Raw genomic sequence first — 23,148 nt, 5'->3', positions numbered from 1 at the left:
AGGGGCAGAGAGAGAGAATCCCAAGCAGGCCCTGCATTGTCAGCATGAAGCCTGATATTTGATCCCATGAACCCTGAGATCATGACCTGAGCTGACATTAAGAATCGGGCACTTAACCCCCTGAGCCACCCAGGTGCCCCCTCAGTGAGACTTTGAAATATTCTGTAAAAAAAAATTTAATGTTTATTTATTTTTGAGAGAGACAGAGAGAGACAGAGTGTGAGCGGGGTAGGGGCAGAGAGAGGGGGAGACACAGAATCCGAAGCAGGCTCCAGGCTCCAAGCTTCCAGCACAGATGGACCTGGGGCTCAAACTCACAAACTGCGGGATCATGACCTGAGCCCAAGTCGGATGCTTAACCGACTGAGCCACCCAGGTGCCTCAACTTTGAAAATATTCTTAAGTACTCCACATTCTTAAATGTGGAGGAACACATTTCCTCCATGATGACTGGTGCCATAGACAAGATGATGGGCAATAAATGGGTAGAAGGTATTAGCCGGTGTTCTTTAGGCACTAAAGCACAGGTCTGCCATACAGAACAGTATTAGAGATGAAGTAAAGACAGCAAGACCTCCCAGAAGAGTTTGTTGGTGGCATGGAAGTCTGCTTGGTCATGATGTCTTGTTGATGAAAATATACTGAGTAAATCACGTATTTTGTTGTTGATGGTGGTGGGATTCATTTAATATACTTGAATTCAATGTATATATTTACTGAGTAGTAGTTCCAATAAGGATGTTCCACAGGGAAAACACAGAGGCCAATGTCTGAGGAGTTCATAACCTAGGAGCAGGTTAAGACAGGTAATAAAGAATAATACAAAGCAATGGAATAGTAGTAGTAATTGTAGTGTATTCTCAATGATTATAAGCTACTATGTGCTAAGTGCCTTCTGGCATGATAACATGTACTCCTATCAAATATATAAACATACCAGTTCCATTTTACAGAGAAGTAAACTGATACCTAGAAAGGTAAAGTAATTGCCCAACATTACATCATTTATACAAGGTAGAGTCAGGCTTCAAACTGGAATTTATTGTATTCTATAGAGCAGGCATTTTTAACTACGTGCATGTGAGTTTCAAAGCAGAGGCACTTTCCAATGAGGCTCGGAGGAAATCAGTACAACATCAGGCAGAGAAGCGAGATCACAAAAATCTTCCTGAAGGAGGTACATTTTAGATGGAACTACAAAGGGCAAAAAGTTCTTCCATCAGAAAAAGTAGGTGAGGGGATGGAGAGGGCACGCAGATGAGAGAACACCATCTATGCAGGAACGGTGAACCAGAATGGTTTGTGGGCACACAGACTGGTTGTGATATTAAAAGAAAAAGGCTAGTGAGCAAAGAGAAAGGAAGGAAAAGATGGGGGAGGTATTGAGAAGGTTGAATCATCAGCTTGAGATCAAATCTCAAAGGGATAGGTCAAATTTCACACTGAAAAAAAAGCACATTTAGTTTTACAGAAAATGGAGCCAGTAAAGGTGTTGGTACTAAGAAGTGGTGTGATAAATGCTGTGGTTTAGAAATATTCATCTGGCAATGATATGTGGGATCAATTAGAAAAGAGAAAGACAAGATAGAGATTGGTCCTTGAGACAGGAACTAGTAAATCACTACAATAATCTGAGAGGTAGTAGGGTTTGAATGATAATTACAGGAATAAAGGATGGACACCCGGGGATAGTTCAAGGGTTTGTTGTTGTTGTAGTTACTCTTTTTGACACAGACTCTCCCAATAATTTGCCAAATGAATGGATATCAGAGGCAAAAAAATAAAACCTGATGGCCATTTTAGGCCTGGAAAAAAAAGGTAAGTCTGGGGGAGGCTAACTTGGAGATGTATCAAGGAATAGGTTGAGATCGGGAATGAGGTAGAATTTAGAAATGAGGCGAAGGCTTTTTGCACATATTGCTTGCTATTAAAAACAAACAAACCAACAAACCAAACACCCAACAGAAACCTCTTGTTCCATCATGTTAAGATCAAGATAAACTGAGTAGTGCTTCATAAGACATACATATTGTAAGACTATTTGGAGAACTCCTTCTAACAGTTAAATTTCTTTAAATAAATGTGTTAGTAATGGGTGAGCAGTTAATAGGTATGCTTATGATGTATGCAGCAATGTGTTCTAACCATTCAGTGAACAAATATGCTGCTATCATGTTCCAAGACCTGTACGAAGTGTCAGGAATCCCTTGGAGGATTCCCAATTTTATATGGGAGAATGACAGTTAAAATAAACTGTAGTATGTGTGCTAACCATAACTGCAGTAGCAATTAGTATTTATCCAGCCTTTCATTTAACATTGTGCTAAGTGCAACTGCCTGTGCTAAATCTCATTTAATCTTCAAAATAACCTATATGATCATGTTACCCACTTTCCATATTAAAAAAAAAAATCAAAAGGTTAATTAGTCCAAAGTCACATAGGCAGTGTTCAAACTCAGGATTTAATGAAATCCAAAGGTTCAGGAATGAAGGAATGGTTTGACGAATGCTGTGTTTTAAGAAATTTTATCTAGTAGTGATATAGGAGATCCATTAAGATAAAGAGAGATTGATATTCAAGAGAAGAGATAGTAGGTTGTTACAACAGTCTGAAAGGGAAAGAAGGCTTGAGCAGTGACTCTTGGAATTAAAACACAGGAATAGGTTCAAAACATTTTGAGATGGACTCTGGAAATAATTTACCGGCTTCTATGTCACCTACATTGAAGTGAGGCCAAAGTACTCTCCTTGGGCCAAGCTCTGTGGGATATCATGTTCTCCTTGTCCCAGGAGAATGCTGACCATGGAACGCAGCCAAAAGCGACTTCCTAATTCCTCTTCATTTGTTTCTTCATCATCCCATAGCAGCTGGAACCTATGTCCTCTCCTAAAATTATAATCTCCAAGCTTTCAGCTGCTGGCGGTGCATTCCATGCTATTAAGATCCCTCTCATTCTCCCTCTATCCTACCCAAGAGCCAGCAAGTGCTGAGAGTTTCCACTTACTCTACTTTCTGAACTTGACCCTGATTTCAGCTCATTTCTCCAAACTGGCATTCACCACATTAAGTTTCTTACCATGAAATAAAACACCAAAGAATACGGGAAGATGTACATAGCAGGTAACACTGTAGTCTAAGAACTTGGAGACAAGAGTGGTGGGGGTAGACTGGGTCTCTAGAAGTTACTTAATTGCTCTAAATTGCAATTTATTAGCCTACTAAATGTGATAAGACTTTTGCAAAAATGCTGTTTTGATAATCAAATTATACATATGCATACATATATTTTAATTAAACATTTTTTTTCTTAATTCCTATACTCTATTCCTCTCAATTCTTTGTACCTGGAGGAAGTTTAGCTACTTTGTTCCTCTAGGCATAAATCAAACAACTGTTCACTCAACAGCATCTATCTACCTAACATTTAGCCAAGATGTTAGCAAACTTTACCAAGAGCTAACATTGAAAAAAATGAAATTAAAGGCAAATAGAAGAAGAGTATTACATTCATTATGTCCACCTCCAAAAACAATCTTATCAAGCTTCTCAAAAGACAGTGCCCAGGAGATTTCATATACCAAAATTTTAATGTTGTGCATCTCAGTAATCAAAGAAATATAATCTAAACAGGACTACTATGTCACGTGGCTATAAATTGTAAGCCTCAGGAAAGTCTGCACAGTATTTCAGTGTGATAAAGGATGATCACATATTTTTTTTAAAAAGCTAATTCCATGTAAAATGCCTGGCAACTATTAGTAACTGGACTGAATGAAAAGAATAGGTTGAGTACATGAAAAACTGAATGACTGTCAACCTCAGAAGCATCACCTCTGAGCGCTGAAGCCAATAATCTATTGAACATGGAATTACTTTCCCGGTACAAAATGTGAAGCAACTTAGAAAAAATGACGGTAAGAATGGTGGTTGTGGTGGTGATGATCAGCACCCCCCTCCTCATAACAGAGACGATGGTGACAATGGTAACAGTAACAGTGGTAGCCAACAGCAGCCAATACCCCCAGGGCTTACTCTGGCCCAGGCACTGTTCAAAGTGTTTTACGTACACTAAGTCATTTCATCTTCATACCAACCCTCTCAAGAAGGTTTTAATATTATTTCTGTTTACAGACTGGAAAGTAAGGTAAAGGGAGATGAGTAACTCGCCTAAGCTCATAGAACTGTTAAGCAGCGAAACTGGGAGCCGAACCCATGCAGTAGCGAAGGCAGAACTAAAAATCAGTGCAGAACAAAGGCAGTGTGGGTTAAGTGCGAGAGCAAAGGACTTCATATAATGAGTTACTTACATTAAAAACATGAAAGATCCTGGGTGACAGACGGGATTCATTTTACATACATTGAGTAAAATATTGCAAGATGGTGAAAACACAATGCAAACTAATATTCAAGGAGCTAACGTCCCTGTAAAACACTCAACCAGAATGAACTCCGAAAATTCACTTTAAACAGTTGTTCAAAGGGGAAAAAAGCAATTAAGAAATCCAGGTTGCAGAAGAGTTGAAAGACGTGGAGGCTCATTCTTATATGTTTGTCAGGAGGCTCTCATATCATAAAAGGAAATAAAAGAATGACTAATTAATTTTAGAACTGGGAAGGTTTCACTCCACTATGCTACTTATCTTCATCTTCCCTATAAAATAAAAAAACAACAGCTACAAATTGTGAAAGAAACAAACATCAACCTGAAATAACTAAAATACTCTGATTCACGTAAAGAGAATACCTCAATGCATCCTTGGTTTTCAGCGATGCCAGGAGTTCTGTCTGCACACCATTCATAACTTCTCCATCTTCTAAGTTCTGTGTGGAATCCTGTAGTCAAACAAACCCATGAGCATGTGGATGCTATGCATTTAGAACTGAAAATTTGAATAAAATGTCTCAATGTGAGGTAGCAAATGGTTTTTCTCTAGATATATACAGTATGCTCCAATTTCTTTGAAGACTGGAAACAGGTGTTAATCTTTTCAGGGCTTTCAATGTTCTTTTCTCTCCCATTTGGTTTCTGAAATACTCAAACGGGCCATTTACACAAGCCAATATGTTAAGAGCTGTGGAATACATCATTTAGCTTCCTGCTACTCAACCATAAGCTTTTGGGACTGAGTGTTTTACATCAGCAAGGAAAAGGGATACCAAAGGGAAGGTGCCACTGACAGGTGGTGATGTATTGGCTTTAATGTACTGTACTTGCCTGCACCCCCTGGTGACACTAAAAATATAAAGAAAGCAAAGTCCATGGAAAAAAAAAAAAGTTGCCTGGAAAGGTCACTTCGGTCAAAAGTGTAACAGGACTGTGGCAGGAAAAGAAATCCGGAGTTCTTATTTTGTCATAAGACTTTCACTCTGAGAATGATCTTCAGCAGAGAGAAACTAAAATTAACCACTTAGTTTCTAAAATGGTAAGCACTCTTCCGCTACAGAAAGGGAAAAGGGTCAGGGAAGTAGAGTCCTCCAAGACAGTGGCAAAGTTGAGTTGGCCGTCACATAGGGAGAATGGATTCCAAAAAGCAAGTTGATTTAGAATCTCACTTGGAAGGCATTAGATTTCTGTTAGGCTTCTGAGCTGTACTTTAACAGAGCGGTTCTGCAGATACACCACTCTTTAGAAGCAAAGTCACAGTGTTCTTCACGGACTCAGGTTTCACCAAAACAACAAACCACATGGAGAAAGAAAGACCCGTTGTCAACAACCACACCTGTAAACAGAACATTCATGGATCTGACAGCATCATTTCAACAACAAGGAAAGACAATATATCAGGTCAGAGGTTGGGCATAAAGGAATTAGGTTCATATCTTGAAGAAAACAAGATGTGGACCACAACTCAAGCAGCATGTCATTGTGAAATGAGTAAAATGCATTTCACTTTTATTTTTTTTTAATTTTTTTTTTTTTTTTTTTTATTTTATTTTTGGGACAGAGAGAGACAGAGCATGAACGGGGCAGGGGCAGAGAGAGAGGGAGACACAGAATCGGAAACAGGCTCCAGGCTCTGAGCCATCAGCCCAGAGCCCGACGCGGGGCTCGAACTCACGGACTGCGAGATCGTGACCTGGCTGAAGTCGGACGCCAACCGACTGCGCCACCCAGGCGCCCCATATTTTTTTTTTTAATTTTTTTTAACATTATTTATTTTTGAGACAGAGAGACACAGAGCATGAACGGGGGAGGGTCAGAGAGACAGGGAGACACAGAATCCGAAACAGGCTCCAAGCTCTGAGCTGTCAGCACAGAGCCTGATGTGGGGCTTGAACTCATGGACTGTGAGATCATGACCTGAGCTGAAGTTGGATGCTTAACCGACTGAGCCACCCAGGCGCCCCTGTATTTCACTTTTAGACTGAGTAGCAACATCTCACATTGGCTTGCGGGTTTTGTGGAGGACTTGGTCTACACTAGATTTTTCTTTTTCTTTCTTTTAATTTGTTTTCTCTTTTCCACAGGGATAAAGAAAGGGAAGAAAATCTAAAAGGCTAAAGCACACTTTTTAGTTTAGGGCACCAAATCTTAAAGGATGAATGTCTTTGAAAGCTTTCAAACATTCATATTATTATGAAGGGCTTGAGAGATGCTTACAGAGAAAAGAGACAGGGGCTGGGCAGGTTACAAAAATACTTATGTAGACAATTTAACAAAATATTTGAACTTGAGACTACTGCACATGTCAGAACACTTGATGGCTGCATTTGTCAAAACCATACTTTCCTACCTGACCCTCTTACACAAGATGAAGTGCTATGAAGGGTAAGGACACGTCTAGTCCTCTGCCAAGTACACAACACACAGAGCTCATTTAGTGAATGTTAACGAACGCATGAGGTAGAATGGCATTGTGTTAGTTTCCAAATGCTGTGTAATAAATTACTCCCAAATTAAATGGATTAAAAACAACAACAACAACAATTCTCTCTCATAGTTTCTGGAAATCAACTATTTAGAAGTGGCTTCGATAGGGGAGTTCTGGGGCAGAATCGCTCATGAGGTTGCAACATTTTAAGATGTCAACAGGAATGCAGCCTCAAGCACTGAGAGGCTTCACTGGGGCTTTAAGACCTACTATTTTTTTTCTTATAGGAGGCACATTATGATATAATTCACATAACCCTTTTATTAAAGGTTATTTAATTTATTTAAAGGTTAAAGTGTATTTATTTAAGGGTTATTAAATTAACCCTTTTAAAAAGTACAGTCTATTTTAGCTTATCCACAGAATTTTGCAATCATCACCACTGTCTAATTTTAAAACAATTTCAAAACCCCAAAGAGAAACTGCATACCCATGAGCCATCACTCCTCATTCTGCCTACCCCCACTCCTGGAAATCATTAATTTAATTTCTGTCTCTAAGAATTTATGTCTTATGAACATTTTATACAGACAGAATCATAAGATACGTGGCTTTTATCACTGAGTATGAGGTTCTCAAAGTTCATTCATATTATAGCATGTGTCAATATTTCACTGCATTTTATGGCTAAATAATATTCCATTGTATCAATACACCACGTTTTGTTTACCCATTCATCACTCGATGGGCATTTGGGTTATTTCCACTTTTTTTGATTATAAATAATTTTGCTATGAACATTTGAAATAATGTTCACTTGTGAAATAATGTGGCTAAGAACCACAAGTTCTTGTGTGCATATGTGTTTTCATTTCTCTTTGATATATACGTAGGGGTAGAATTCCCGAGTCATATGGTAACTCTGTTAAACATTTTGAGGAACTGCTATACTATTTCCAAAGTGTTGCACAATTTTACATCCCTATTGGCAATAGATGAGGATTCCAATTTCTCTCAGTCCTCGCCTTTTTGCACTTTTTATTTTTCTTCCTTAAATTTGAGCTATCATAGTGTGTGTGGTTTTTATTTTGCACGTCCCCAAGGGCTAATGATTTGCATTTGTGTATAATGACCAATGATGCTGAGCATCTTCCCATGTGATTATTGGACATCTGTACCTTTTCTTTGAAGAAATATCTAAATATTTATCCTTTTATTACTGAATTTTAAGCGCTCTTTAAATATTCTGTACACAGATTCCTTAGATACATGATTTGCCGATATTTCTTCCCATTCTGTGGGAGACATTTCTTGAAATTTCTCAATGTGCCCTTTGAAGCACAAAAGTTTTTAATTTTAATGAAGTTCAAGTTATCTTTTCTTTTTTCCTATTGTCGCTAGTGCTTTTTGGCGTTGTATCAAAGAAACATTGCCTGCTACAAGGTCACAAAGATTCACTCCTATATATTCTTCTAAGAGTTTTTTTTTTTTTTAATGTTTGTTTATTTTTGAGAGGGAGAGAGAGAGGGGGAGAGAGTGAGCACACACGTGTGTAGGGAGGATCAGAGAGACAGTCTTAAGCAGGTTCCACAGAGTCAGAGCAGAGTCCAATGCGGGGCTGGATCTTACGAACTGTGAGATCATGACCTGAGCCAAAATCAAGAGTTAGACGCTTAACTAAATGAGCCACCCAGGAGACCCTCTTCTAAAGTTTTATAAAGTTAGCTGTTGTATTTGGGCATATAACTATTTTGAGTTAATTTCTGTACACAGTGCGAGGTAGGGATCCAACCTCAGTCCTTGCATATTTAGCTGTGACTGAACCATCGGTTCAAAACACTATTCTTTCCCCATTGAGTTGTCTTAACATCCTTATCAGAACCCAACTGAGCAAAACTGTAAAAGGGTTCATTTCTGTACTCTCAGTCATATTCCATTGATCTATACTTGTGTTACAGTCTTGATTACTTGTTGTATACGAAGTTTTGAAATCAGGAAGTGGGAGTCCTCCATATTTGTTCTTTTCCAACTTTGTTTTGGCTATTCCGAGTCCCATGCATATTCATACAAATTTTAGATTCAGAACATCAAGTTCTGCAAGAAAAAAAAAAGCTAGCTAGATTTTGGGAAGAATCACATTGAATCTGTAGATCAATTTAGAGAGTATTAGCATCTTAAGATAAATAAAGGCTTTTCATCCATGAATGGTTAACAGTGGCTATTAACAAAAATAAATATTCTCTTTGGCTCTGTAATTCTTCATAGATATATAGCTTTGGAATGTCAAAGAAAAAATTGGGATATATGTTATAAAATTTTAACTATCTTTGCCTCTTTGTTCTCTATTTCAGGTGAAATTTTCTTATTTATCCCTTGCTAAGGTAAGAAAATAACACACTTTCTGGTTCAAATCAACATGCTACAAGTTAAAATACCTTTTTTTTTTTTCTAGTTCTAGTTAGATGGTAAGTAAAGGTTCTATTTATGTCAACAACATACTTAATGCTCTGAGTATCTGGAAATGTCAATTAGAATCTGAAAGCAATATTGGGCCAACTGCAATGTGATAACCTGCTCAAGGGTAATTCTGAACTGACTGTGGTTTTACAGCAATCGTGTCAATAACTACAGCCTTAAAAAGGCACACACACACGTTCACAGACTTCTATGTCTAAGACAAGAGTTCTATTTTAAAAGTAGCATCAAAAACTTTTTGCTTTTCCACAGCTATCAAAAAAGGACAGTTACTATAGTTTATCGTCTCACTAACGGGCAGTGTTTGTCACTTGCCAAAATCATTTCTATATACTGCAATAACAGAATGCTTTGATATTCTCTAGAGATGGGGCAGGCGGACAGAGGCTCGGGGCTTCCTGCAAGGACACAAAGCCAATTCCGAATTGACTTCAACAACAGTGTAGTCATGCAGTGCTTCAAGACTTACAGACAACAGCAGCTTACTTTTTGACAGGGTCCAAAAGATCACCTTCTTCCAGAAATTGCAAAATGTCTGACAGGCGATAATTTAAGAGCGCTGGGGCTTTTCCTTCACTAAACTGCATGGTGAGAAGTCACGAAATCACACATATCTAAAAATGAATTTTTTTCCCCTCATAGCTTATTTAAATAACTTGGAGAAAAATCGGTAGAATCTGACTTTTAAATTGGGAAGTAAAGGGGCAAAAATAGTCTGATTATGAAGAGTGAGGGGTATAAACACCTGGTGCGGAAGAGCCACTAGATTTAACTTTAGACTTGAGAAATATTAATTATGTGATTTCAAATCCCCAAACTTGCCTCTAGAAATAGTCAATGGTTTGAGAAGCTCTATACTTAATTTTGTTAATAAAATTATTTTCTTAATGTTAACTTAAAAGAGAGAGATGTGCTCCGCTGCATAGAATACAAGGGTAGAAAGCAACTTCAAAATTGTTTTCGTCTCCTCCTTTTGCCCACATTACACTTCTTTGCTCTCTAATAAAGTTCGGCAGGAGGTTGTGTCTGGCTGACCAGGCAGAGGCCTTGAAAGAAGCTTGTCCTTTATCTCCTTTGATCAGAGCAGGGAACATATCCTATGTGGCTCTCACAACAGACAAGTTTAATTACTACAATTTGTAAAAAGTGAACATTTTTAGCAGCACTTTCAGGATCACGGGAGCATTTCTGACAGCCAGAATGAGTTGGATTTAAACATCACTGCACTATTTTTAGCCTTAAAATCAACACTTACATAAATATTCCCAAACCAATTAGCAGCAGCTGGAAAGTAAAGGTGTTTACATTTAGTTAGCACTACGCTAACAACTGCAAGGGCTCACAGGCTGCATGAAAGGGGGGCCCAGCACCGGGCAGGGTCCCCCTCCCCAGGGCAAGCGTGGTGTTGGCACCAGGCTATCATTTCATATCTCAGTTGGCAGAAGTCACCGATTTCATGCAGGAGAATGTTTTCGGGATGGAGCCTCATGAAGTTATACATCCCCAAATAGACTGAACACCCTTGGTAAAACTTTTCGGGAAGAAAACGCTACCCAAATTCTCATTGCTTTTCCCTGGCTGACCACAGCTCTACAACAATACTAAAAACAGTTTTACAGCTCAGTTTTTCATGTCTCAGCTGAGAACGAAAATAGATGTGCCGTTATCGACAGATGCCTTTGACATATAGGTGAAAATACACAGCCTTGATGTCTTCCCCCCGCTCAATGCACCTTCGCCACATTTGAAACCACTTGCCCACAAAATTTTAACTGCAACTGAGTTATGTTTCAAAGCTCAGGTGCATATTATAACAATATTTGCATTCCCAAAAGCCAACTGTAAGTTTCTTTTGAAATCGCACACGAATTGTAGAATGAGAGTAATAGAAAAATTATACAGAGAAGATTTGAACGTCAGGTTACGTGCCTGATGCTCATACATAAACATAATGTAAATGGTAAAATTAAAATTCTGGGCATAATTTCAGAATATTTGTTTTTACATTTTAGAACAAGAATATCTCTGCTAAGTAAAAACAAGTTGTATATGAGAAGCACACATATGAAATGATCATGCATTTTGGTAGTCAAGTGCTGTTATTCAAGCCTGACCTAATATATACTCTTCATGCCTTGGGCAATGCCTCACCTTGGGAAATCTCTCAGTTGGCTGCACAGATACTACCTCAAACTGTTTCACTTCTAGCAATTTCACCATGCCCATAATTGACTTTATATGCATTTTTTCATATTTTTATTTACATGTATTATATATTAGATTCTATATCCATATGTCTAGAAATTGGCAAGAATTTCAAATCAGAGATGTTGAAAATGCTGTTTCAAGTTTCCTAAGAATGAGAACAATTTATTTTATTTTTAACAGTGATCCTCAAACTTTGGCATGCATTAGAATCACCAGGAGCCTTGTGAAAACAGATTATTGGGGCCCATCTGAGGTTCTGATGTCGTACGTTAGGGTAAGCCCTGTGAGTCTGCATTTCTAACAAGTTCCTGATGCTTCTAGTCAAGGAAACACACTTTGAGAAACACTGCCATATAGCGACTAGTGCAGATCTTCAGAAATCCTTGATGATATTAATTAAGCACTGGAAAGACTGGTGCTGATGAGCCAGTCTAGTCCATTCATGTTATAGGTAAGGAAACTGAGACCCAGTTTAGTGTGAAAATGACAAAGCCAGAATCTAGGATTCTTGATTTTCAGTTCAGTCTTTTTTCTGTGTATCATAGGAAATAGCTGCTGACCTATGAATGCTGACATTATTTTTATGGATCTTTTTTTCTTTCAATGACATTAACAAAAACTCTAATAATGTCTTGGATATATTTTATCTTTTTTCAAACATCTCGAAATATGTCATATAAAGCTAGCTCCATATTCTTGATAATCCTAAATAAATTCTTGGAAGTCCTATTTTAATTTTACACATGGACATAGCCCAAACCAAAAAGATTAAGGTCTTGTCCACAGTGAAACTTAGGATCCATGTCTCCTAAAATTTAGGTCCGTGTGTAGGCGTGTTAACATATTTACATTGTAACGTCTCTTAGTTACAGATTTTATGCAAATAGAATGAAGAAACAGCATCCTATCACAAAACATTAAAATACATTATTTACATGAAAAACTATCAAGTGTTTCATTATTCTGAAGATTGAGCTCTACTAATTCCATTGCTTGTAGATAAAAAGTTATTTTGGAGGAATACAATTAATTAGATCATAAATTATTAGTTCCCAAACCTTGCCTATGAGGTGGTTGTGCACTCATACACACACACTGCTAAGGCACAAGTAAGTTACCTGAATGGATACGGGATAAGACTGGATGGGATTTAAATGATTCTGGACTTCGGAAAATACACTAAAAGCCAGCCGTCTTCCAGTGGACTGTCTCCCAGAGACTGCACAGTTGGAAATGACATGCTTCCCAGGTTAAATCCCAGTGACGACACAGAGGTGGCCATACCTTGTCTTCATCTGGTTCGTGTCCAAGAGCTGTTGCGTAGTTTGCACAGGTTTAACAAAAATACATTTTAAACCAATGCATAGTAGTAAAATTAAGCTCAGCTCTCAGACAAAGGAGAAAGTTCCCAATACAAGCTCTCGCAGTGCTTTGCCTAGTGACCGGACACCTAATCTCTTGGACCTCAAATTCATTATCTATAAAATGAAGACAAGATTTCTATTTCCATTCCAGATATAAAATGTCCCAGTGCTTAGTGAAGGTACGCTACAGAGTAAGGCAGGTAAGCCCCCACTGAAGAAATATAAAAATTCTCCAAGAGATCAATTAAGAGTGATTATTCATTAGAACAATTGGTTTCTTGGAAAGCTTCTCCTGAGAAGCAAATTCTCATAGAAATATATAATTTTATACTTTCTTAACATACTGATTCTAAATAACTTTTGAGGAACAATTGTATGGCATGAGGTGAAGCATACTTGAAATAAACCCTCCCCTCTCTACCTCATTATCTTATATTCTATGCTCTTTTCTTGGATATTTCCTTTCCTTCTCATTGTTAATAATTAGCACAGTTAGAATTCATTGTTACGATTTCCCAGTATTCAGACTGAGGTTTCAGAAGACAAATGGAATTTTTTTAATAGTTTTTTTTTTTTTTTTAAATGTATACCCTTTATACATTTTACCTGCTGGGGCTGTTGGTAATTTTTGCTTGTGTGATTCTGGTAGGAATTTATAAAGTGGCCTTGATAAAGGCCTGATACACTTGATATCAGGCAGTCAAAATCCAGTATGAATTTAAAGAGCGGGGGGATCTGTCTTATTTGTGGGATCTGGGTAGAATAGACATACTGACCAATCTCATCGAGGTATTAAATGATAACCACCATTGATGTCAGGATCAGCATGTCACCTGCTCTGATCTTTCCACAGAAGGCCAACACCAATGCATGGCTGTGTCCCAAGCAAACATATTCAATGAAAGGCTGCTTTAAAATCTTTAGAAATGCAGAAGTTCAGAAATTCAACAAGGAGATTCTGCAACCGCTATTTTAATATCCATTGTTCTTACACCCAACACATTTCACAAAGTGCTGAAATGAAATGTGGAAAATACATGTATTTTTTTCCAATACAACACTGACACAAATGTACTTATTTAAAAAAAATTTTTTTTAACGTTTATTTATTTTTGAGACAGAGAGAGACAGAGCATGAACGGGGGAGGGGCAGAGAGAGAGGGAGACACAAAATCGCAAGCAGGCTCCAGGCTCCGAGCCATCAGCCCAGAGCCTGATGCAGGGCTCGAACTCATGGACCGCAAGATCGTGACCTGAGTCGAAGTCGGACACTCAACCGACTGAGCCACCCAGGTGCCCCACAAACGTATTTATAACATGATCCCCTTTGGTTTATAATTAGATTATTGCCCCCACCCAAGTTAGAGCTAATTTTCCCTAGTTTTCTATATTATTAACCACTGCAAAACCACTTGAGCTTAATGCTGAGGTAGAAGATAATGCTGTATGGGACTGAAAGGGTGTCAATACTGAACAACACAGCATGCTCTCCCATAAGGGTCTGCTTGAGATCACGCTCCCACCGTAAAACATACACTCAAAGGTGCTGTGAACATCTGCTTCTCTCCCATTTAATCCATTTAAACTGTACCATCTTCTCAAATATTTAGAATACAGAACTGTCAAAGTGGACAGTTTGATGCCTTTGGGGCCTCATGTGTGTCTACAAACCATCACCCAAAGCTGGCAAATATAAAAAGACTTAAGGAAGTTGGGATAATTCAGCAATTACAAAAGAAAAAATCCCACCTTAATTGTTTTCATTTTGCTGGCTTAAATATATTTCAATCAGGTATGACTCAGGTAAACGTACAATGTGCTTTTAGGCAAAGCTATACAAATTCCAGGTTTGGTTGGGAGAGGGTAAAGATAAAAGGACACGTTATTAAAAGAATAATTTTCATTTCCATGTGCATTTTGCTCTTGCTTGCACAGGCACACTTCCCTGCTGGGCTTCACTATGAAAATCTTCGCTATGAAAATGGGATACAGGATATTTTGAATCCATAGACTAAGTCCATAAAGACTTGTTTCAGCAAGGAAAAAAAAAATAGCACAAGGAATTATGTGTGTGATTAGCTGAGTGGTAACTTTCAAAAATATTTTTAAAAGAAAGTCAAAAGTGTTGAAAAACCCTTCATAATTATCAGATGGGGTACCAAGTTTACAACCCATCTTCATTCATGTTCAAGGACGTATAAAAAGTCTTTCTTTTTCTTAATGATTATTTATTTTTGAGAGAAAATGGGTGTGCGAGCAGGGAAGGAGCAGGGAGAGGAGACAGAGGATCCAAAGCAGGCTGTGCTGACAAAAGACAGCCTGATGTAGGGCTCAAGCTCACAAACCCCGAGATCATGACCTGAGCCAGTCAGATGCTTACGAGTCTGAGCCAACCAGGCACCCCCAAAACACTCCTTATGGCCTCCATCCTGTAGGCATTTTACTTTCTTCTCATCCAGCCCTAAACTCTCCTCCCCCTCCACAGGCACCTGCTCCTCTCCTATGACCTCCATATATCTTTCCACACAATCGTTTTGCCGTTCATCTTGTCATGCCTGCATCTTATTTCATGACACCTTTATTGGAAGCCTCTGGTTTTAAAAAAAGCTATCTCACTAGCTTATGTTGGAAGACCAACTGAAAATAAACATTGGGGAAGAAGCTTCTCAGACAATGTAAGGGGCACTTGAAGCAATCTTGGCCATGACATATGTGCAGAAAGGAGAACAGCAGGAGGAGCGAAAGTACGGCACACAGAAAAGAAGTAGGTAAGGCAGAGCCAGCTGTGCTGTCTTGGGTGTTAACAGCATGTGGAAACAGCTTTAAAGAAAGTGCAGAGGTCTGAACTGCAAAGAACAGCTGTAGCCAAGGGTGGCAGTCAGCAAAATCCATGCTTCTGTGTTGTGTCGTGTTCTTTGCTTTTTTCTTTAGATACAGAGATACAATAGACAACTGGGGAGATTCAGCATAACTAGCTATACCTAGACTAGGTCATGTATTCTGATCACGTGAGGAAGCTGTCGTGCATTTCTGTTCAAAAACAAATGTTCTCTATTTAAAACAATACAGTGCTTGTGGTATAAGGGGAAGCTGTGCCCCAGGAAGAAGATCTCATTGGTCGAGCTGTCAATAGCTAAAATGTATGCTCCATGAAAGCAGTGGTCTTGTTCACTTGTATAACCCCAAGCCCAGAACAATGCTTGGCACAGAGTGGATGCGCAACAAATATCTAGACACACCAGCCATGAGGAACACCACTGCTTGTCTAGCAAATCTCTATCGCTCCTCTAATGCCCATTAACAAAACAAGCACTCTCTCCTTGAGCTCTCTGCGTAGATTCAGTCCTGCTCCTCAGGCCACTTTCATGCCACACAAAAGTTCTATATTCATTTCAGGGTAGGCAGGGCTTCCTTCGCGGGTCTCTCTTGCTTGGTTCTCACATCCTCAAGGTGGGGAATGTGTCTTTTCCATCTTGTATACCTATCACCTAGCACAGCCCTGAAATATGATGAATATTTCACTTTAGACATGTAACTAGATAAAGAAATCTTTTCCCTTGAAATGCTTTCCCTTAAAGTCTCTTAGGTAACATTGGATAAAAAAAGAAAAAATATATATATATTTCAACATTTGTGAACTCTCTACAGCACACAGAGTATTACACTAGACTCTATGGGGGGGATTCAAAGATGAATATGACACTGTCTTTGCGTTCAAAGCTGCAAACTAGCTGGAACTATTGCCAGAGGCATCTCTGGCAAGAGAATTTAAAGTAGAATTGAAAGCTAATCTTTATTTATGGATTGAAATAATTGAAGTAAAATAATGCACCGATTTGTACCTGGCTGGTTATGTTTCTTTATATATGCTTTTATATTTTATTTATTATAATGTAATTTAAAATGACTTCCATTATTTATAAAATGATTTTAAGCCAATATTTAAAACCACCTAAGTTCCATGGTCGCTGGAAGCTGGAGTTTGCCAGGTTCTTGCCGGCTGGGAAAGAAACACCACCATGCTGAAACCTCCATACCCTGAGCCTCTAGACCGGAGAGTGCTGATCATGGTGGGGACCTTCCACCGAGGCAGGTCCGTAAGCGAGGCCCCATTACTGAAGCAAAGCTGCTTTGTAACTTTTACTCCATGTTCCCCTCTTCTTCCAGCTGTCTCATTTCTTTAGATACGAACATAGGTCAAGGTGAAACAACCTCTTGGTTCAATTCTCTTCTTCACTGTTTTTCCCTCCTTGGGCACCTCCTTATCCTTCAATGGTATATCACTTCCTAAATGCCTCCAAACCCTCCTTCTCCTCCATTTTTTCCAAGAATTCCCTGAAGCTCCATCACAAGCTCAAGAATTTCAGCAAATATCTCCTCTCCCACCTAGATTTCAATGAAAACTGACTTTCCCAACTGAAACCACTTCCTCAGCAACCCTCTGAAGTAGGACATGTCTGTTTTCTTCATGCTCCCAACCCCCATCCCAGAGCTGCTTCTAGACTGAGATTCTTTGTCCTCTTTTTTGGAACCTGTGGCATCCTTCCTTGCCATTCCCTTATCATTGCCTTCACCTATCAGTCTCCACATTGGTCCTCCAGCGTTTCCTCCTGTCCCATTATTTTAATTAATTTACTCATCTACATCCCCCATGCCTTCTCTCATTCTCATCCTGGTTGATTTCCACTTCCCCAGGGCTCTTAGACCTTCACTTCACCCTGTAACATCTTGTTTCTGTTTCAGAAACTATGACCAAAAGCAAAATCAAACATAGGAAGCCAAGGGTGGGGCGAAGCTAAGTCCTTATGACTCACCAGTGTGATGTCTTATGAATCAAAACATATTAAATGATAACTTAGCCAGGGCCAGCACCCCATGAGCAAAACAGGATTCATTCAGTCCACACACACTTATTGTGGGTCCATTGTGCCACCCACTGTGCTAGGTACTAGGAATAAAATCATATATACCTCTCACCTTAATGAGCTTTTACAGAGAAAGAAGCAAGGCAGCTAGAGAGAAGATAGTAGCAACTGGCCTCACTAATAATTACTTCTGTGTGCTCTAAAATTCAACTCAACTAAGCACCAATCAGATCCCAACTGTAGTGCTATTCTTTTTCCAACCTCAACCCCAGCTGGTATAAGCAAATAGACTAACAGAAATTAATCATTATCAGAAGCAGTTTTAGTTTTTGGGTTTTTGGTTTGTTTGCTTTGGTTTTGTTTTGTTTTTTGTTTTTTGTTTTTTTTTTTTTGGATCATAATCTCACCTGCAAAACTGACAGTAACGGTTCATCTCCCAGCTCAGACACACATATGCATACATGCACAGAATTGTGCATAAAACTTCAGGGCTTTCAAAACTCCCCAATCTTGACATTGATCTGAAGGTTAAGATCTGATATTTACCTGCTCATCTAAGCCCATATTTTTGACAGAATCATAAGAGATTTGTAGTACAGAAATAATAAATGTTTTCACAGACATATCCTTATATAGTGATTGTTACAGGGGACAATATCTGAATAGGGCAGGTGGCAGCTGCTATAGATAAAAGGCCAGAGTGGATTTGGGAGGGTATCCCACTGATCACACTGCTCATCTACCTTCCCAAGAATCTCCAGGGAGGGGAGATGCACAGTACAAACATCCCTTCCAAATCTGCCAGCAAATGCAATCTTTTGTGAAGCCTCCTTGACAAGCTAAGTGATTCCTGCACATGGACTTCCCAGTGTGAGTGACTCACATCGTGCCATTGCAAAATTACAAATTATTACATGCTCTGGACCTTGGCTTACATGCAGTATATATGAGATTTCAAATGTTAAATCTGTGAGTACTAAAGCTTCGATGTTCTTGACGGCTGCTCCATTTGTTGGCTATTCTGAGATTGACAAATTTCGCCCTCTACTACTTAAATCTCTTCCAATCACTGCCCCCAAGCCGTTACTAGAAATTTGTGGCAAAGGTATACTCTACAGATTTCTTAACTCACATTTAGAACTGCTTCTATTAGACAATGATGATTTAATCCAAATCTTTGAATCCCATCCAAATCCACCAAATGGGCATACCTAGTAGGGCGATTCCATGGGACAAGAAATTTAAGCAATTTAAACTGGCAGAGGATGAAACTCGCAGACTATTTAGAGTTTCTGATTCCTCTTACTTAAGAGCCACAATCCAGCCTTATGGTGAACTTCCAGAATCACGGGGCCAATATTCCACATAGCACGTACATCAGTGCCATTTCTCTCGCCTCTACATTCACCAGGCTTCAAGAACACAAGTACTTACTCTTAGTAAAAGTTGTTGGATCAATGTCATCTGAAATTCTCATGAAAGTTCCCATGGCTTTGACTTTGTGAAGTTGGAAGCAAGCCATGCCAGTCTACATTAGATTCCCTGCTTGAGTTCCGTCAGTGGACAGTGGACACTCATATTTATAGAACAAATAAGTCAGAGAGCAAACCAATTCACCCATCCTGCTGTCTGCACACCAGACTCCACTTCTGCCCATCCTCCCAAAGAATAGTGGGCCAATGCGCTTTTTCATAATTGCATATAGAAATAACAAACAAAAAAGAAACTATATCTTTCTAGTCACTCAGCAAAATGCTGATTTATTAAGACTTACAAATATTTGAGTGTTTCCTGAACTATATTTTTAATAAATGACGAATATAATAGAAATGAATGGTTTAAAAAAATCAAGTGGCTATTTTCCAAATCTGCCAGATCACTACTTACTCAATGAGTCCCATATGAAAAAGAAGCAAGCTTTCTGATCAAAGCTTCCCCTGGCCTGAACAAAATAGAGATTTTCTTTTTATTCAATTTCTGTTAAGGTTGCTGCCACAACACCATCACCCCAGCCCTCAGCCATGTCTAATCAGTGACGCAATCTCACACTTTTAATGAACTCCCAGGGTTGCATAGAAAAGTGCATGCTTCCTGACAGATAAGGGTTTTTAAACGGAGTGGTGATGTAAACCCCTCTCTTCTCTACTTATTACAAGGGAAATACTTCTACTGTAGCTGAGGGCACTCAGGTGATGTGCCTCTACAAAATACAGCAAATGACCTCTTCACTTGTGAGGCAATCACAGCAGATTAAAATTACATTTAAGGGCTCTTCAGAAGAGAATGACAACAGGAAACAAAAATAATAGGCCTATAAAATCAAATATATTGGTTAACTTTCTGTGGGTGACCTTCTTTTAAGAAGTAACCAAATAAAAAATATGACAATAAAGAAAGAGCTTAATTTTTACTCATCCTTAAAGACTGAAATGCACGCATACAGAAAGGGTAATGGCTAAGATATTCACTGGGTGAAAAAGACTATGACCAAAATAATGAACTCAGTCTTACCCTCTGCTCCAGTAAATGGAGAATTGATGAGATTTCAGGTTCAGATTTGCCATCTCACCAGAAAGAGAAACATACAATGATTTGGTGGCTGGGACAGTAGGCTGAAGTGCCATGGACAATGAAGAGAATCACGGTATGTAATCTGTTTGTGTTTTTCTTGTTCTCCCCAGTCACACGGTCAGATATGTTCATGTGCATGGCTTTATGGCTGGGCACAAAGATATGGAGCTTGTAGAGAAGAGAGGTCATAAGTTTTGCACCACTCTATATACTCTGCGCTATAAAGTCAGAAGTTATTCATATAAATCTGTATTATTGACACTAAAGGGTACCAGAATATGCCCCTCCAATATATTCCACTAAGGCAAAAGGATTATTTTGAGCTAAAGGCAATTGAGAACAGCAGATATAGGGAAATACTCTTTATGGCACCCCAATGCCTAAAAATAAAGTATGAATTTCCTCTTTTGTAAAGGAAATTTCCATTTGTAAAGATACCTACCTACCAGGAAGATAGAATTCCAATAGACAACTCTTATCCCTTGACTCTTACTTGCATAACAAGACAGCTTATTTACTACATACATTTCCTCTCCTTAACTTCCCAAAGCTTGCTTCCCAAGCTCAGAATTCCCAAATCCCTTTTCATTTATTTAGCCCAAAATAATATATTAGCCTCACCCATCTGGTGAGCCTTGAGACACAGTTTTGTGAACTCCTGCTGGTGCATGTGTATGTACATAACTAAGACTGTTTTTTTTCTTTTATGTCTTTTATCAATTTGATTCTTGGGCCCCCGCCACTGAATCCAGAAGAACAGAGGGACAAAGATTTGTCCTCCTCTCCACCACAAAGAAGGTGAGACCAGGAGGCACGTTAAAAAAAAAAAAAAAAAAAAAAAAAAAAAAGGAGTAGAAAGGAAAAAAAATGAGTCAGTAACCATTTTGATTACTATGATGTGAATTTGTCCCACTCTACTGCAGTCTACTGTCAGACGTTTAAAGAGTGAAACTTGGGTCAATTTTTTAACTAAAAAGGGATGAAGGGCAGGCTGCCCCAAGATGGGTCACTTTGGCATGAACATTATTTTGAGTTAAAAGCAATCAAAACCCAGCAGAAAGCTCTGTACTTCCCCTTCAACTGTCTGCTTGTACCAGGAAGAGAGCTATTAATAGAGATTCCTCTTTACCTAAGAAATTTATCTACATCATAAGGTAACCTTTATTTTCCAAACATCTTTTACCTTCCTGCTAATGAATGGTCTTTCTCCCCTTTGTATTCTCAGACTCCTACTTCTCCTTAGGTCATATAAGCATCCTGTTGCCTCAGTGTCTTTAGAATTTCCCTATCTGTGTGGAATCTCTGTATGTACACTATTAAGATTTTCTCCTTTTAACCCATTCTTGTCAATTTGATTCTTAGTCCATCTAGAAGAATCTTGGAAGGTAGAGGAAATTTTTCCTCCCTGATAATAGTTCTCCCATATTCTTGTGGTTATGGGTCCAAAAAGCAAAAATGGTTGGCTTTTTTTGGAGCCTGGAGCCTGCTTCTGATTCTGTCTCCCTCTCTCTCTGCTCCTCCCCTGCTTATACTCTCTCAAAAATAAATATTAAAAAAATGGTTGGCTTTTTTCCCATTATTTTTCAAAACAATTTAGTCATTTCCCCAATCCAGGATATCACATTCCACCTTATTTTACACAGCAATATATCAATCTACTTATTCTTTTCATGTCCATCTGAATAATTCAATCCTCAACCTGCTCATGAATCTACTCTTCTTGTTTTATTTTAATTGGTTTTCTCACTTAAGCCCAAAGTCTGTCAACATTTAATCCTTCCCTCCAAAGGAACTGACTGTACAATTGTCAACTGCATCACTGAGTACGTTTGCATTATTATCCTCAGGTTCCATTAGGGAGCCAACAATGACTTCTCAGTGTGTGGGTCTGTTATTGGAAAAACTGGCGAGTACCCAAGAGTTAGAACCTCCATGAAAAATCTTGGTAGTCATTTGGTTTACAGTTTAAGCTCTTTAAAGCCTGATGACATTTATCTATCTCTTAGAGATGTATTCATTTGGATGTCTCTAAACAAAAATCTCTCTCAATATATAACTGCATTGGACCAGAACAGTTGGTCCAACATTACTGTATCCTATAATACCACTGTCATATTTGAAGCCATGATTTAAGAATTTCTTAGGTATGGCTTCAAGTCAACACATGATATCCATGTGGAACGATACCATACCCATTCTGCCCGTAATTACCTTGAAGAGCTACTGTGATCAGCATCACTTTACGCTTGGTAGAGTTTTTGTTTTTGATGTTACTATATAGGATATTATTTTACCATCTGACATATTAACATTAAAACTGATGAGATCAGTGACATTCCTTCCAGACTGATGCCTTTTCAAACCACCACTTTACATAAAATTTTAATTTTACACCTACTTTAGGATAAAGCAATAACATTTCAACAAATTCTTAACTTTATTTCTTGCATTACTTAAAGAATCTCATTACAAAAAGATGTTTTATGAAGTGTAGAGGACCTGCTAAAATAGGACCATTTTTGCCCATGATACTAAAGACATTAAGAAAAAAGATGAGAAAATTTACAGATCAAATTGCCATGGTTGATGCCTTTTTTAAAAAGCTGACTACAGGGCTGCTGGTATTATAAAACGCCAAGTCCCATGCCCCACTTCAGACTCAAGACCACTGTAATTTGATTAGCATAAAAAGAAGAAATGAAGCAGCTAATTTATGGAAAATACATTATATGATGGACAAAGAAGGATGACAGGTTTAATCAATGGAGGAACAGGGGGTTGTGTGTGTGTGTGTGTGTGTGTGTGCCTGCGTGCCTGTGTGCACACGCGCACACATTTAAGCTGCAATTTA

The 23,148-nt window shown here is 38.6% G+C and overlaps 1 protein-coding gene across 5 annotated transcripts in view; it reads right to left on the bottom strand.

Annotated features, from left to right (window-relative positions):
• PARD3B (par-3 family cell polarity regulator beta) overlaps positions 1-23,148 on the bottom strand; it is a 1,009,985-nt gene that overhangs the window by 463,668 nt on the left and 523,169 nt on the right. For 4 of the 5 annotated variants that reach the window (XM_086719408.1, XM_025934777.2, XM_086719410.1 and 1 more), the window contains exon 5: positions 4,747-4,835. The exons of the other annotated variant lie outside the window; for it this stretch is intronic. In XM_086719408.1, coding sequence (XP_086575534.1) covers positions 4,747-4,835 — 89 coding nt within the window. The remainder of the gene's footprint in view (positions 1-4,746; positions 4,836-23,148) is intronic. 5 annotated transcript variants of the gene reach the window in all.

Source organism: Puma concolor, chromosome C1, assembly GCF_028749965.1.
Source record: "Puma concolor isolate L17-30 chromosome C1, mPumCon1.1.hap2, whole genome shotgun sequence".
NCBI classification, from domain to species: domain Eukaryota; kingdom Metazoa; phylum Chordata; class Mammalia; order Carnivora; family Felidae; genus Puma; species Puma concolor.
Note: the sequence above shows the minus strand (reverse complement) of the source record. Positions and strands in the feature narration are given on the sequence as shown.